Source organism: Chrysemys picta, chromosome 8 (assembly GCF_011386835.1).
Source record: "Chrysemys picta bellii isolate R12L10 chromosome 8, ASM1138683v2, whole genome shotgun sequence".
NCBI classification, from domain to species: Eukaryota; Metazoa; Chordata; order Testudines; family Emydidae; genus Chrysemys; species Chrysemys picta.
The window spans coordinates 42,987,760-43,003,691 of NC_088798.1; the positions used below are offsets into that span (position 1 = coordinate 42,987,760).

The 15,932-nt window shown below is 46.7% G+C and overlaps 1 protein-coding gene across 15 annotated transcripts in view; it reads left to right on the plus strand.

Annotated features, from left to right (window-relative positions):
• Positions 1-15,932, plus strand: part of DDX59 (DEAD-box helicase 59) — a 97,959-nt gene that overhangs the window by 70,648 nt on the left and 11,379 nt on the right. For 5 of the 15 annotated variants that reach the window (XM_008164297.4, XM_008164298.4, XM_065554373.1 and 2 more), the window contains one exon: positions 10,310-11,145. In XM_008164297.4, the coding sequence (XP_008162519.1) occupies positions 10,321-11,145 (825 nt within the window). In that variant the 5' untranslated portion in view covers positions 10,310-10,320. The other 10 variants (XM_065554372.1, XM_065554378.1, XM_065554376.1 and 7 more) reach the window with 7 other exon arrangements.

Sequence of the window (15,932 nt, forward strand, 5' to 3'; positions counted from 1 at the left end):
GGTTAAGAAGTGTTAGGGTGGGGGTCAGACTCAGGTGCTTCTCCCTCCTGGGTGGCCTCCTTTTCAGCTGCTCGGGTCCGCCTACCTACGAGAGCGACCATCTGGCTTTGGGTCAGTATTCGGGTTCCCAAGGCCTTAGCTGTCCTCCTTTCCCTTTTTGTCTTTCTACCCTGTCTGGGTGTGGAGAACAAATCTGGAGATATTTCAGAGAAGACTGGGGGTTGACAGTCTACTGTGGATGCCTCTCTAACTTCAGGGTTTCCCCCTTTCTCCAATCCCCTTACCGGGAGTAAGTCTCCAAACCCTGGGAAGTCCCTCCCTATGAGCACCGGGTATGGGAGTTTAAGGACTACACCTGCTGCTACCTCAGTAGTGTTTCCCTGAATCTCGATTTTTACTGGGATGGTAGGGTAATAACCAACTGTCCCATGGACACAGGTTATCCCCGTATGCTTAGCCCACAGCAGCTGACTATGCTTCATGAGCTTCCCTGAGACAAGCATGATAGCACTCCCCGAATCAACCAGTGCTATGGTCTCTACCCCATTTAGTTTCACTGGTCTGGTATACATATGTGGGGTTAGTGAGACCCCCACAAGGTGGATTAGGGAGCATGGGTCTGCCCAGTTCCCCAGGTTACACTGCATAGACTCCTCAGCATTGGGACACTGTGCAGCTATGTGTCCCCACTCCCCGCAGGCATAACATCTGTATGGAGCCCTAGGCATTCCCAGGTCTCTTGGTTTGGGCAGTCTAACATCCTGATCCTCTTCTCCCTCAGTGCTCTGACTCTTTGTGGCCTCTAGTGGGCCTTCAGCCCCTCTCTTTTTCCACCTGGGCCCTCTTGGTGGCCCAGTCACCCGAGCTTTGGGGCTTGGTGCTGCTAATTTAACTCGGGATGCCTCTTCCTTAACTGGTCGGGTCAGCTCCCTCGTCGTCCTTCGCCTCTCTACCAATGCAAGAACCTCGTCATAGGTGCAGGGTTTGTTCTGGCTTACCCAGGCGCGAAGGTCTGGTGGTAGTCCCCTCATGTATTGGTCAATGACCAGAACCTCTAGTATCTCTTCCGGATTCCGGGACTCAGTTCGCAACCCCTTTCGTGCGAGATGGATGAGGTCATACAATTGAGACCGCGGGGTTTTGTTTTCCTGGTACCTCCACTCGTGATACCGCTGGGCCCGCACTGCAGTCGTTACCCCAGATCTGGCCAGGATCTCTGCTTTCAGCTGGGGGTAGTCTGCTGCAGCCTCTTCAGGCAGATCATAGTAGGCCTTCTGGGCCTCCCCACACAGGAATGGGGCAAGGATGCCAGACCACTGATCTCGAGGTCAGGCCTCCCGTAGGGCTGTCCTCTCAAAGGCCAGAAGGTATGCCTCTACATTATCCTCCCACCTCATTTTCTGCAGCCAATGGCTGGCCTGTATGAGCCGCATCCCATCATGGCCACGGTTCAGCTCTGTAAGGGTCTTTACCTGGCTTACCAGTTCTCGCAACATAGCTCGGTCTTGAGCAGCCTGGTCCATCAGCAGGTGATTAGTCCCTTGCTGCAGCCGCACTGCCTCCTGTTGGGCGGCTGCCTGGACACGGGTAGCCTCCTGCTGGGCCGCCATAGCTTGTATCAGTGCCCGCATTATGTCATCCATTGTGGTGAAAAAATAAATAAACCCTCTCCTTTTTTTTTTTTTTTTTTTTTTTTAAATCACCCTCCTTCTTCCGCCGTGCTGTGCGCCCCAAATCCCACCTCTGACACCAGTTGTGACAAAGTTCCTCCTCTACCTTGGTGGGTCCTGCGCTTATTGGCGGATTTGCTCGCTTCACAGATTGACCCTGTGGGTCAGGAAACAGTCCAGAGACCTTCCCCTCTGGTAGAAGCTATAGTCCAGGTCAATTCCTCCTGTGTTTGATCAGGAGTTGAGAGGTATAGGGGGAACCCGGGCCCGCCCTCTACTCCGGGTTCCAGCCCAGGGCCCTGTGGACTGCAGCTGTTTAGAGTGCCTCCTGGTACAGTTGCACAACACCTACAACTCCCTCGGCTACTTCCCCATGGCCTCCTCCCAACACCTTCTTTGTCCTCACCACCGGACCTTCCTCATGATGTCTGATAACGCTTGTACTTCTCAGTCCTCCAGTAGTACGCCTACTCACTCTCAGCTTCTTGCATACCTCTTGCTCCCAGTTCCTTCCTTCCTTCCTCCCTCCCTCTCCTCTGGCTCCCTAGCTCCCCCTGGCTTGACTGGAGTGAGCCCTTTTATAGCATCAGAGGGGCCTTAATTAGAGTCAGGTGCCTAATTGCCTCACCTGACTCTTAGCAGGTTAATTGGAGTCAGGTGGTCTATTAGCCTGGAGCAGCCCCTGCTCTGGTCACTCAGGGAACAGAAAACTACTTATCCAGTGGCCAGTATATCTCCCTTCTGCTACTCTGCTGTTCCCAACTGGTCTGGGTCTATTACAATCTGTATATGCAAATTTCTGTAGAAAATGGGGAAGCGGTTGTAGCAGTTCTTAACCCGTTTTTTCTTAACTCGTGTATGTTTCTGATTTGTTTCTTCTAATATTATATCCTCTTGGATTAAAATGAAACTCCCAAATTTGAGGCAGAATTTTTATGAATGGATACTAAGAGAATTTAATCATCTCCAATTTTGCAGTGCTCTGTTAACATATAAAGCTGGAATACTGTATAACAGGCTTAGGCAGTTCCTGACCCCTTTAACAGAATGTCTCTGCACCAGGCTGTTCTAGCATGGAATCAAAACTTGGCTACTGCGTCTTCGGGCTCGTCTACACTGGGAGGGGGGATTGCTCTAAGATATGCAACTTCAGCTACGCGAATAGTGTAGCTGAAGTCGAAGTATCTAAGATCGAATTACCTGGGGTCCACACGGCGCAGGATCGACAGCCGCAGCTCCCCCGTCGACTGCGCTACCGCCGCTCGCTCTGGTGGAGTTCCGGAGTTGACGGTGAGCGCGCTCGGGGATCAATATATCACGTCTTATCGATCCCGGATAAATCAATTGCTACCCGCCTCAGGACCACAAGGATCTGCTAGATCCAATTAATGAAAGAGGAAAAGCTTTTCTTGGGAGAATTTATATTCTGAAACTCTCATATAATTAAACATGCATGGATTGGACTACTGCATTCAGTGCACTGCAGAAAAGGGTGCAGAATTGCTGCAACTAGATTGCAAGAAATGGTACAGAGGTTTTGATATTAATTCATAAGAACAGCCATTCTGGGTCAGACCAATAGTCCATCTAGCCCAGTATGCTGTCTTCCAGTAGTGGCCAATGCCAGGTGCTTCAGAGGGAATGAATAGAACAGGCAATCATAGTCTTCACTTACCGGCTGGTCCGGAGGCACGCAATCGATGTTCTGTGATCGATTTATCGCGTCTGGTTAAGACGCGATAAATCGATCCCGGATCGATCCCGGAAGTGCCCACAATCGGCGCTGGTACTCCAGCTCTCCGAGAGGAGTACGCAGCGTCGACGGGGGGAGACTTCCGGCCGCGTCTGGACCCCGGTAAGTCCGGACTAAGGTACTTCGAATTCAGCTACGTTATTAACGTAGCTGAATTTGCGTACCTTAGTCCGAAGTCCGGACTAAGTGGGGACCAGCCCATTGAGTGATCCATCTCCTGTCATCCACTCACAGTTTCTGGTAATCAGAGACTAGGGATTCCCCGTGGCAAATAGCCACTGATGGACCAATGGTCCATGAACTTATCTAATTGTTTCTTTAACCCCGTTATAGGTTTGGCCTTCATAGACTGACTGTGTTGTGTGAAGTACTTCTCTTTGTTTTAAACCTGATACCTATTAATTTAATTGAGTGCTCCTGGTTCTTGTGTTATGTGAAGGGGTAAATAACACTTCCTTATTCACTTTTTCCACACCATTCACAATTTTATAGACCTCTCTCATATCTCCTCTTAGTCATCTCTTTTCCAAGCTGAAAACTGATAGAAAATACCATATTGTGTATATACTTTGTGTCACTTACTTGGGAGCATACAGCTACCTGGTTATCCAGACACCATTATTTCCCCATTCCATTCTTTTCCCCTCACCCAAGGCATGCGTTTCTTACTGAGGAGTGAATGCACATGCCATGTGTGAAATCTTAGTCACATTTAAATTATTCCAGAGCAAAAAAAAAAAAAAAGGCACCCACCCACCCTTCTTTTGCAAGCCTGCAAAACAATAATTCCGCATCAGGGAAATGTTGTAGAAAAGATGGAGACCAAGGAGAAAGTTCAGGCACAAGATGCTTTTCTTCAGAAAGTTAGAAGGGACGGCGAAGAAGGGCTGAGACTGCGGGAGCTGCCTCCTCCGCTGTAACTACTGCTCTGCTGCACAGCCGCCACCTGCCCGTCCACTCTCTTTTCCCCTCCTGCGTCGTGTGCTGCAATTGAGCCCGCTGTCTGTTTAATCGCCTTACTTGCGGGGGGTGACCTCGGCGTTGGGCGTCGCCGTGTCCCGTTCCCTAAGCGCTCTGCTTTTTGACATTTGATTCTTGCATTTCCCGTCAGGGGCAGAAACGCCCCCCGCGCATTGTCCCCTCTTGGCTTTGCTGCCTGTTCCACCCAGACTCGCCCCCCTTCGCCGCCACCCTCTGTCCTCAGGCCCTGTCAGGGTGTCCCTCTTCTCCCCCCGTCCTATTCGATCTCGTCCCTCTCCATCCCCAGGCTCTCCTCCCCCCGCCCTCTGTGATTCGCTGCTCCAGCGCGTGCACTCTGGTTCGCGCCGCCGCCCGCGCCGCCTGCGTGGGACTTGAAAGCCGGCCTAGCCTGGTTGTTCGCTGTCTCGGCACTCGATTTTCTCGCTGCTTGTGGTGTCGCCATTGTCTAAGGGAAGTTCGGGCCGGTGACGAGGCGTATGGCGGGGAGGTACCGGTAAGTTACGTTACCCAGCAACTCCTCGCCCCGGTAGCGCGCTAGCTCCAAAGCAGCGGCGCCGGCGGGGCTGTGGGTCCCGTCTGCGGCGAGGCAGGCGGCGGGGAGCTGCGCAGCGCCGGGGGCTCCTTGTTGCGGGATGGGCGGGTGAGTGTCTGCACCGGGCAGCCCAAGCCCTGCAGTGCGGGGTCCCCCGGGCGGGGCCCGCATCCACCTTGCCGTGCAGAGCGGTATGGACGAGACCCTGCACCGGTTGACCCCGGAGAGGCGGGATGGTGGCGCGCGCTCAAATCCTTCCTGTGTCTCCGGGGAGAACGTAGGGCTGGGCTGAGGCCTTGTCCACACTAGCCGGGGTTTGCCCCATGGCTACACAGCAAGCGAGCGCTTCTGCCAGTCTGGTTTCGCTCCCTGGCCAGAGTAGCTTTTCGGCAGGCGGCGTCTTTGCCATTGTCACGCCACCTGCACTAGGGCTTTTGCCGGTATAGAAATGTCGCAAAAAGAAAATCCCACCCCATAAGTGGTGTTATCTAGACAGGCGAGTTACTAGTGTAGATCAAGACCGAGCTTCTAAGGGTACGTCTATACTTGCCTCCGGGTTCGGTGGTAAGCAATCCATCTTCTGGGATCGATTTATTGCGTCTTGTCTAGACGCGATAAATTGATCCCGGAAGTGCTCGCCGTGGACACTGGTACTCCTGCTCCGTGAGAGGAGTACGCAGAGTCAACGGGAGCCTGCCTGCCGCGTGTGGACCCGCGGTAAGTACCTTGTAGTTCGAACTAAGATACTTCGACTTCAGCTACGTTATTCACGTAGCTGAAGTTGCGTATCTTAGTTTGAACTGGGGGGTTAGTGTGGACCAGACCTAACTGCGCTGCCCCACCATGTCTGTGTCCAGAACCGTGTCTCCACAGCAAACTTCTTCTGTTGGCATAGCTAGGCCAGGGGTGTGATCCCTGATTGACATAGGTATGCTGGTATAAGCTCCACGGTAGGCTTATTTTGGAGCGTGCGGGCTCTGGGATGGTCGGCAAAAGCTCAGTTTTGCAAGTTTAAGTTGTCTGTGATAGAAGCACTTTGTCATTATAGTTTAGGACCCTTTCAAATTCACTGTCCATTTTGGTCAATTTCACTGCCAGGGATTTTAAAATTAGTCAATTTCATGTTTTCAGATATTTACATCTGAAATTTCAGTGTTGTAACTATAGGGGTCCAGACCTAAAAGGCTTCAGGATGGAATGGTTGCAAGGCTATTGTGTGTGTGGTGTCATGGGATTGGGCGGGTGTCATGGGATTGCTCCCCTTACTTCTGCCCTGCTGCTGACAAGTGTGCTGCCTTCAGTGCTGGGCAGCCAGAGAGGAAGGCTGCTGGCCAGGCGCCCAGCTCGAAAGCTAGTGCCTCCACCAGCAGCAGTGCAGAAGTGAGGGTCGCAGGGTACGGGGTGTGTGTATGGGTTTTCCTGGAAGTCTGCTGCCTAAGAGGGTGGCTGAGAGCTAGAGGTGCGGCCTCTGTGCTCTGGAAGGTGTATGTGACAGCTGGAGCTGTGGCCTCTCCACAGGGTGATATATGTTTGTGTGTGTGTGGCAGCTGGAGCGGCAGCTGGGAGATGCACTTTGAGTGGGGAGCCCAGGCCTTAGAAGAGAATGGAGAGCTGAGGAAACTGAACTACAGGTCCCATGAGGCACCACAGCAGGAGATCCAAATCAAAATATTTGGATTTTTTTGTATATATGTTTTTTTGACAAAAAAGCGAAAGTTTCTACAGAAAGCAGACACTTCCTGAATAATGTCATTAGGTTGAAAATCCAACTTTAGACTGAAAAACAATTGTGACAGAAAAATGTTGACCAGTCCTATATGCCATTATTAACTACTGAAAATATCAATGCACTCCTTGGATAATATCGTAATGCTGTTCTAAAGGAATCTTACAGTTTACATTCTAGCTCACCAGAAGAATGTCATGTTATGTCTCTAATAAAATCCTGTATCACTCTGATCATCAATATTATTGTGAAATGTATGTACAGAAACTATGTAAGGAGTTATGTGTATATATACTGAAGTTCTTAATGTCTCTATCTATGAACTGGTCACCAGCAAAGGTGAAAAATGGGTTTTCTGTCAGATAAACATTTCTTGTCTATCTGGCTGTTTAAATGTACATTAAGTATTGTACAGTTCACAAGGAGTTGCCACTTACCAGTCAGAACCAATGCAAATGAAATATTATGGGAACTTCAAAGAAAGAAACCCACAGGATGGAAAAAAAAAGTGAGGGTGGGAGGAGGACGGAGATCCCTATCTTGAAGTGCACATCATGGTTTGCTCTATTTGGGGGACAAAGAAGACAGCCTATCACCCTTCATTGGGGAAGAAAATGGTCAGCGAGTTTGCTTCATGGCAAAGCGTTCTCAACCAGTCTTGATTGAAAATGCTGGATGAGTGAGAGAAACTTTCAGTAAGAGAAACTTCTTTAGACCGGAGGTTACACTTTCTAAGAAACCAAACTTAACCAACAGGTTATTATGATTTTGTTTTATATTTAACCGTTTGTTTCTAATATTTTTATTCACTATCAGTTGAATCGCTATTCTTTGATAAGAAATGTATCTTTGTTGTCACTATAATTATACCTAAGTGCTGTGGTGGCAAGCAAAGTGGTGGTCCTGAGCTGAATCTTACAAGCTGTTGTATACTGTTCCTTTTGGAACAACAGGTCTGGTATTTCTGGGAGTGTTCAGTGAATAAGGAACTGGATGCTACAGGGAATGCTTGTGGGCTCGGGTTGGTTTGTATTTATCACTAACCTGTACAGTGGGGAGTGGGGCCTAGAAAGTAGTGTTTGTGTTGTTAGAGGCTGGTGGCTTCATGGAGCTGATCCACAGTAGGCCCAGACAAGACTGCTGAACGTAGGTTGTGGTGTGATGTCTCACAACCCTTGGTGCTCCTCAAGAGGATCACAGAGATAAACTGAATATATAATCAGACTACCTTAAGCACCTTGCCAGAGATCAGTCTGGGTGGCACTCGATTTGCAAGGAGTCTGTGTTTCTTTTGGAATTTGCCATCCTGATGATGATGATTTTCCATAGACACAGGACTGGACAACTGTATTAAAGTTAAACCTGGGTGATGTCTCATTTCCAGTTAAGTTATTTTTTTAGTTATTAATATAATATTCACAAAATTGTCTCAATTTGACCAACAGTGTATCTGTGCTACTGTACAACAAACTATTTTGTAGCCCAGAAAAATACTTTTACTTATGCAGCACTCAAAGTATACTAGGTGCTTTACAGATGCGTAAGAAACAGTTCTTTCTCCAGGAAACTTGCAATCTGAGCCCTGTGTCCTGCAAAGGAGTCTAGTTGATGTCACTTGGACTTCAGGGCGGTGAGGTGGTGGGTAAGGGCCTGGTCAATCAGATGTATATGCAGGATTGGAGCTAAGCACAGCACAAGTTGGAAGGCAAGAAATAGTTGGGTAGGGAAGGTCAGGGAAGGTAGGATGAGGTTAACCACAACTTACTGTATTATTTTGTTGGTCTGAACGTGAATCTCAAAGATTGTGAGATACTTTTTATTTAATTTTTTTACACACATTAAGAGCTAAAATTAGTAAATGATTTCAAAGGATTATGTGGGCTATCTAGGAAGGCTGAAGGGGGCTGGCGAGAGAGTATAAAGAGGTGATGGGAAGAAAATGAGATAAAAGAAGATGGAAACATGAGATAGAGATGGAAGGGGAGAATATTAGGATGAAGGTGACAAATGAGATGAAAAGTGTGAGATTCATGGTGGGCACCTCAACCAACGTTCCCTTTAATTTTTTATATCCATATGTGGAATGAATTTTGTTTGTGCACCAATATGGAGGTGGGGTGTCGTGGGGGTGGGGCTGAGTGTTTCAGAGTGTGTAGGGGGCTCAGAGCTAGGGCAGAGGGTTGGGGTGTGTGTGGAGGGGATGAGCGCTCTGGTTGGGGCTGGGGACGAGGGGTTTGGGTTGTAGATGAGGGGTTTGGAGTGCGGGAGGAGGCTCAGGGCTAGGGCAGAGGGTTAGGGTTTGGGGGGGGGGGTGAGGGCTCCGGCTGGGCGTGCAGGCTTTGGAGTGGGGCTGAGGATGAGAGGGTTGGGGTGCAGGCTTCCCCGGGGCTGCGGCGGGCAGAGAGGACTCCCTCCAGCCCTCTCTTGCCGCAGCAGCCCGGGGCCAGTGGAGAGTGCCTCTCCCTGCCCTGGCAGCTCCGGGGCTGGGACTGGGGGAAAAGCGCCTCTCCCCGTCTGCATGGCCCTTGATAGCCTGCTGCATGGCTGCACAACTTAGAGGGAACTTAGACCTCGACGTGCGTGGGGTCAGGCTTTGGAAGGGATAAGTAAAGAAGATGGCAGGATGGCTGAAACAAGAAGTGATACTACACTCAAGGTGAAAAGTTCAACAGTGAAAGTCTAGATGATGTCTAGATGAGCATAAACATTTTCAATATTGTTTAGAGAAAGGGAAGATGCTGTCATTGTGTGAGGGTCCCAAAGGCCTTGAGGTGTGCTCTATGAGCCAAAACAACTGTTAATTAACTACTAGGCACTTATCAATGTTGATTCAGTCTCTTGCCTTGAAAACACATTTCACTGATTGTAATGTTTCATGGTAAAAATAAACCACGATGATTATTATTAATCATGTTTATTATAGTGGAGCCTAAGGGCCAACCAAGAGTGGGGTCCCATTGTACTATACAAAGTCTCCACTCTGAAGATCATACAATCTAAATTGACAAGACAAACCCTAAATAGACAAAGATGGGGGAAGAGGTATAATAAACAAACAGCATGAACTGTGTGTGTGTGTTTGTGTGTGTATACACACATCTTTTGAGTGGATTTACTTAGGAGGAGATAAGCTAAATGGAAAGAAAAGGAAAGTGGTAGACGGGACAGGGGTCAAGAGGGTCAGAAGCCCAGGTGTTGAGTGAAACTGAGGTGACGAAACTAGGAAGGAAGGTGACAGAGAGGGTTGGAGCAAACAGTCAATCAGCACAGGGCAGAGAAAGTCCAGTCAAAACTGCAGAAAATTCTCTGAATGTCTAGAATTCCATGCTTTGGCTTGACTTCTCCTACTGGCTGGAATCTTGGGTTGGCTGCTCTCTGTATTTTTTCTCCAAGGCCACATGGTGGGGGAAGGCACATGTGGGCCCTAACACCCCCGGAGTTGGGGTCAGGGGTCTCCCCTCCACATTTCTGTGTACTCAGGGAGGGGTGACCCTGGCTGGACCCTATTTTACCCCATGCTTCCCTGCTGCAGTGTAGCAGTCCCTGCTTTGGCTACCAGCTGGAGTATCTGACTAGCTCCTCTCTGCAACTTTTCCCCCAGGCCACATTAAAATACCTTTTAATAATTGAATTTATTTTCTTCACAGAATATTGAAGCATGTTTGTTCCAAGGTCTCTTAAAGTCAAGAGGAATGCTGATGATGACCTAAGCTGTACAGCAAAAATAAAAAAGTTGTCTTCTGGAGAACCCTTATTAGTGGAGGTCACAGACTTAAGAGATGTTAAGCCAACTATAAAAGATGCGTCTGCTTCAGGATGTAATTTATATAAAGCAGTACAAGAATGCACAGAGCTACAAACTTTTCCAGATTCAGACTTCCCCTTTGCTGATGAATCTTTGGGAAGTGACAACCAAAATGTTGATGAAGACAGCTCCTCTGTAGAACCCATTAAATCTTTCAGCAAATCCCAGCGCTGGGCAGAACCTGGAGAACCTATATGTGTTGTTTGTGGTCGTTATGGTGAATATATTTGTGATAAAACAGATGAAGATGTTTGTAGTTTGGAATGTAAAGCCAAACATCTTTTACAAGCTCAAGAAAAAGAAGGGTTAAACTCTGACAGTTTTGTGAAAGTAGAATCAAAACCAGAAACTCTTTTGCCTGTCACCCTTTATACCTATAAAGAACATTCCTTTATTTTAAGCCTGCAAGATGACCAGATCAAGAACCTTAAATTGCAGTTAGGTATTGTTGTCCAGGGCAAAGGAGTTACAAGACCTATTATAGAGTTTGAACACTGTGGTTTTCCTGAAACTTTAAACTATAATTTAAAGAATTCAGGCTATGAAGTTCCAACCCCTATCCAGATGCAGATGATTCCTGTTGGACTTTTGGGAAGGGATATCGTGGCCAGTGCAGACACAGGCTCAGGAAAAACTGCAGCCTTCCTGCTTCCAGTTATTATTAAAGCCTTGGAAGAGGTAATTAAAGTTTATGTAAATATTCAGAAAGAGGTGAGACGCTTAATGAGTCCAGAGTTCTCAATGTAATTAAAAATGGCAGTTATTGTATTGAAGCTCAGTAGTTTACTTTTTTTTTTTTTTAAAGAGTTTTCCCCCCTAATATTGTAAATATTTTTCTAGTTGGGTGGGCAGGAAATATAGTCTGTTCATTGACATTAATGTACTTGCAGTTTACTTTTGTTCACAAAAAGTAACCTATTGAAAGGACACTTTTTTGGTGTTTTTTCTCCCAATAATTATGTAGTACTCCCAGTAACTTAGGAGTTAGTTGCTAATATCCCAGCATGCATCATTCTGTGACATCACAAATACTATGAGGGCTGTAAAGACATTCCTGGTATTCATGTGATTTCACAGATGAATTCAGGCTGCAATGTCTTCAGCCAAACAGCAAATATCCAGAGGAATTCAGAGGGTAAAATAATTTTTAAAGGTTAGGTAAAACTTATTTCTTTGCTGACTACTCCCCTCAACCTCATCAAAAGGGGCCCATCAGTGCATACTTGAATACTTAACTCAGTTTTCATTTTTGCTTTGTAGTTTATCTTAATCTTTGACAATACCATCTGAAGTAAGGGAAAAGAGACTAACGTGAATGCTTATATTTCATATGGCAAGTTTTCAAGCTATGAGTGATCTTGCATACTACACCTCTACCTCAATATAACGTGACCCAATATAACACGAATTCGGATATAACATGGTAAAGCAGTGCTCCGGGGGGACGGGGCTGCGCACTCCGGTGGATCAAAGCAAGTTCAATATAACGCGGTTTCCCTTATAATGCGGTAAGTTTTTTTGGCTCCCGAGGACAGCGTTGTATCGAGGTAGAGGTGTATTCTGTGCTTCAGTTTCAGGATACAGTGTGGTGACTTTTCAGTCCAGATTCTCATTTGAACGTTGAATTTTTTTTTTTTTTGGTGGGTTTAAATCAAAGTGTCTCTATAACTTAGGAGGTTTTCTTTTTTTCCCCCTTTAATACACAATGGCTTATTTATATCCTGGTGATTTTGCTTGTGACATCTGAAAAACTTTAGTTTGTCTCTATAACTTGTTAATTTTTAGGATAATAATTATTGTCTATTATGGGTGGGAGGGAAATGGCTTTACTTTTTCAAGTAATTGGTGGCAGGTTAGGGTTGGATGATCCAAAGTGCAGCAGAATCACTATAGTTCTTCGAGTAGTATCCCTATGGGTGCTCCTCTTCAGCAGCGCATGTGCCTCTCAAGCAGAGATTTTCAGTTAGTAATGTGCTTTCAGCCTGGACATGTGCCTTATGCCTTCTTATGCTGGACACCAAGTCCATACAGGTGAGTACGAGCAAACTGCCTTCAGTTCCTTCTCAACTGCCTCGAGCATGCTTCATCTTTTCTCTTTTTCTATAGTTGATTGATTAATTAGTATAGTTATAGTTAGCTAAATAAGAAGTGAGAGGATTGTTTTCTCTTCTCCCCCTTCTGACAGTCACAGGGAACATTCTTCTCATTATCCAGGGTGATGGAACCAACCCTGCATGCCACTCCAACTTCCATATGGGCCCCCCTAGCAGCCACACTGGGACCCCTGGGATGCTTATTGGCAGCAATTTGTCGGACCACCTATACTGTCTCATAGGGAGGCTAGAGTTGCACAGCTCTCCTCCCCAATGAGGCATCCCCCTTCCCCCCCCACCCCCAAGAGACATTTGAAGACCAGGAATCCAGGGCAGATAAAGAGAACACCCCTCAAACACTTATTTCATCCTCTTCTCTGGATGAGATGGTTATACCTCCACCACCATCCATTGCCAGAGATTTTCAGCAATTTCAAAAAGTCATAAATTTCTAGTTAGCAAATTTCTCTTGAAGTCAAGGATTCACAGCACAAATTGCTGGATATCTTTTCGTCCACACAACCTCCAGGGTGGCGTTACCCATTAACGAGATACTCCTAGATCCATCTAAGACTGTATGACAGACACCTGCCACTGTTCTGACCACATGTAAACAGGCAGATAAGAAGTATTATGTTCTCCTTAAGGATTCTGACCTTTTGTTCTCCGATACTCCCACCTAACTCCCCGGTGGTGATGTGCAGGGAGTAAATGAGCATGATAGACAGTACTTCTCTAAATCTACCCTATAAGACAAAGACCAGAAAGCACTGGATCTCTTTGGACAAAAAAGCAGTGGCGACTTACCCCTGACAAGAAGCGATTATAGTTTTCCCATACCTTGATGACTGATTACTCAAGGGCAGCTCCTATGAAGCAGTGCTGTCTTCCACTCAGACAGCCCTTGCTCTGTCCCATGTTAACCCCTGCAGTTTAGCCTGAAACGAAATGTAAAAAAATCCACTTTAACCCCTGTACAGAAGATCCAGTTTATAGAGGTTTATTTGGACTTGTTGGCAGCCAGGGACTACCTTCCCTTAGACAGATTCGTAACTTTGGCAGTTCTGGTATGCAGCCCTCAGACTACAATAAGGATCTGTCTTCAGCTCCTGCGGCACGTGAAAACTTGTACCTTTGACCAATCATGCAGGCTACACCTCCACTGCTTCCTGGGTTGGCTCAGAATGATCCATTTTCCAGTCAGACACGTTGGACAGACAGGGGAGGAAGTCCCTACACTGGTGGAAGGATCAATCAGTGTCTTTTCAGGGATCCCTTTCTGTTGCTAAGCTCCATTGTGACTTTAACAGATCGATCACTGTTGGGATGGGGAGTCCACCTCAATATTCTCACAGCTCAGGGAAGATGGGCAATTCAAGAAACCAGTCTCCACATCAATCTGTTGGTGCTTAGGGCTGTCAGGAACGCTTGTCTTCATTTCCTACCCCTCATTGGGGTTGTCGGGGTTCCCTCCCTACTCTGAACTCTGGGGTACAGATGTGGGGACCTGCATGAAAGTCCCCCATAGCTTATATTCCACCAGCTTAGGTTAAAAATTTCCCCAAGGCACAAATGCTTTTCCTTGTCCTTGGACAGTATTGCTGCCACCACCAAGTGATTTAAACAAACATTCAGGGAGGGGCCACTTGGAGCCCTATCTGCCCCAAAATATCCCCCCAAGCCCCTTCACCCCCTTTCTGGGGGGGGAGGGCTAGAAAATAATATACCAACCGATAGGTTAACAAAGTGAGCACAGACCAAATCCCTGGTTTTTAGGGGATTTGAAATCAAACAGGTTCTTAAAAGAAGAATTTTATTTAAAAAAAAAAAAAGTAAAAGAATCACACCTGCAAAATCAGGATGGAAGATAACTTTACAGGGTAAATAAAAAGATTTAAAACACAGAGGATTCCTGTCTAGGCTCAACTTCAAAGTTAAAAAAACAGGAATAAACCTCCCTCTAAGCATAGGGACAATTCACAAGCTAAACCAAAAGATAATCTAACGCATTTCCTTGCTATTACTTACAATTTCTGTAATTTTTAGATGCATCAGTTCAGGATCTTTTTAGGAGCTGAGTTACCTGCTTGGTCTCGCTCTTTGTCCCGAGAGAGCACACACAAAGAGAGCACAAACAATACCTTCCCCACCCAGATTTGAAAGTATCTTCTTTCCCCATTCGTCCTTCTGGTCAGGTGCCAACTAGGTTAATCAGGGTCATGACAGACAACGTATCCTGCATGTTCTGTTTCAATGAGCAGGAAGGAACAGGATCCTCCTCCTGTGTGCCAAGGCCATGAAACTATGGAACTGGTGCATAGCTCATCAGACCCAAATTTCAGCAGTCTATTTCCCAGGTATTCAGAACAACACAGCTGATGATGTTGGTACTGCTCTCAAGACTATGAATGGGAGCTAAATGCACAAGTTCTCCAAAACATATTCCAAAAATGGGGACTGCTTGGGATCTCTTTGCCACCTCCAGAAACAGGAAGGGTGCCTTCTTCTCTGCTCAAGAAGAGGTCTGGGCCATCAGTCCTTGGGGGACACCTCTTTTCTGTCTTGTAAGAAGGGTCTGTTCTATGCCTTTTCCACAACACTGCTGATACTAAGGGTGATGAGCAAAATCAGACAGGAGAGGGCTAAAGTTATCCATATAATGCTGACATGGCTGAGCCAGGCTTGGTACTCTTACCTGCTTCATCTGTGTCCAAATGCAGCTTAAGCTCCTGTCCACTCCTCATCTCCTCTCATTGAGTGTAGGCCATGTGCTTCATCCTAACCTAGCAATTCTCTGCCTCAGGGTGTGGTTCCTCAATGGTTCACAGAGTTAGAATCCTTCTGGTCTATGGAAATACAACAGGAACAAGAGGTATAACAGATGTTATGGAATAGTAGAAAGAGGTCAACTTGTACTACTTACCTGCAGAAATGGAAGAGTTTCTTCCATTGGTGGTGATGTGGCTGCTTCCTACCAGAATCTGTGCCATCCTGCATTACCTGTTGCATCTGAAGAAATAGGGGTTATCAGTTAGTTTGATTAAGGTCCAAGTATCAGCCTTTCATCCGTTGTTAAAAGTATTCTTCATTTTTGCTCCCTTGATATTGACTAGGTTTATTAAGGTTTTGGGGAATCTCTACCCTCAAATTAGAGATCCCACCCCAACCTGGAACCTCAACTTGGTACTTGGTTACCTTATGAGACCTCTATCTGAACCTATGGCAACCGGCTCTCTGCTCCATTTATCTATGAAGACAGTCTTTTTTTTCTAGCCATCATGGTCAGTCCATAGGGTTGGGGAGATTGGCATCTTGATGGCAGATCCCCCTCCTTCCCCCATATATCTTTAAGGACAAAGTGTCTTTAAGTCC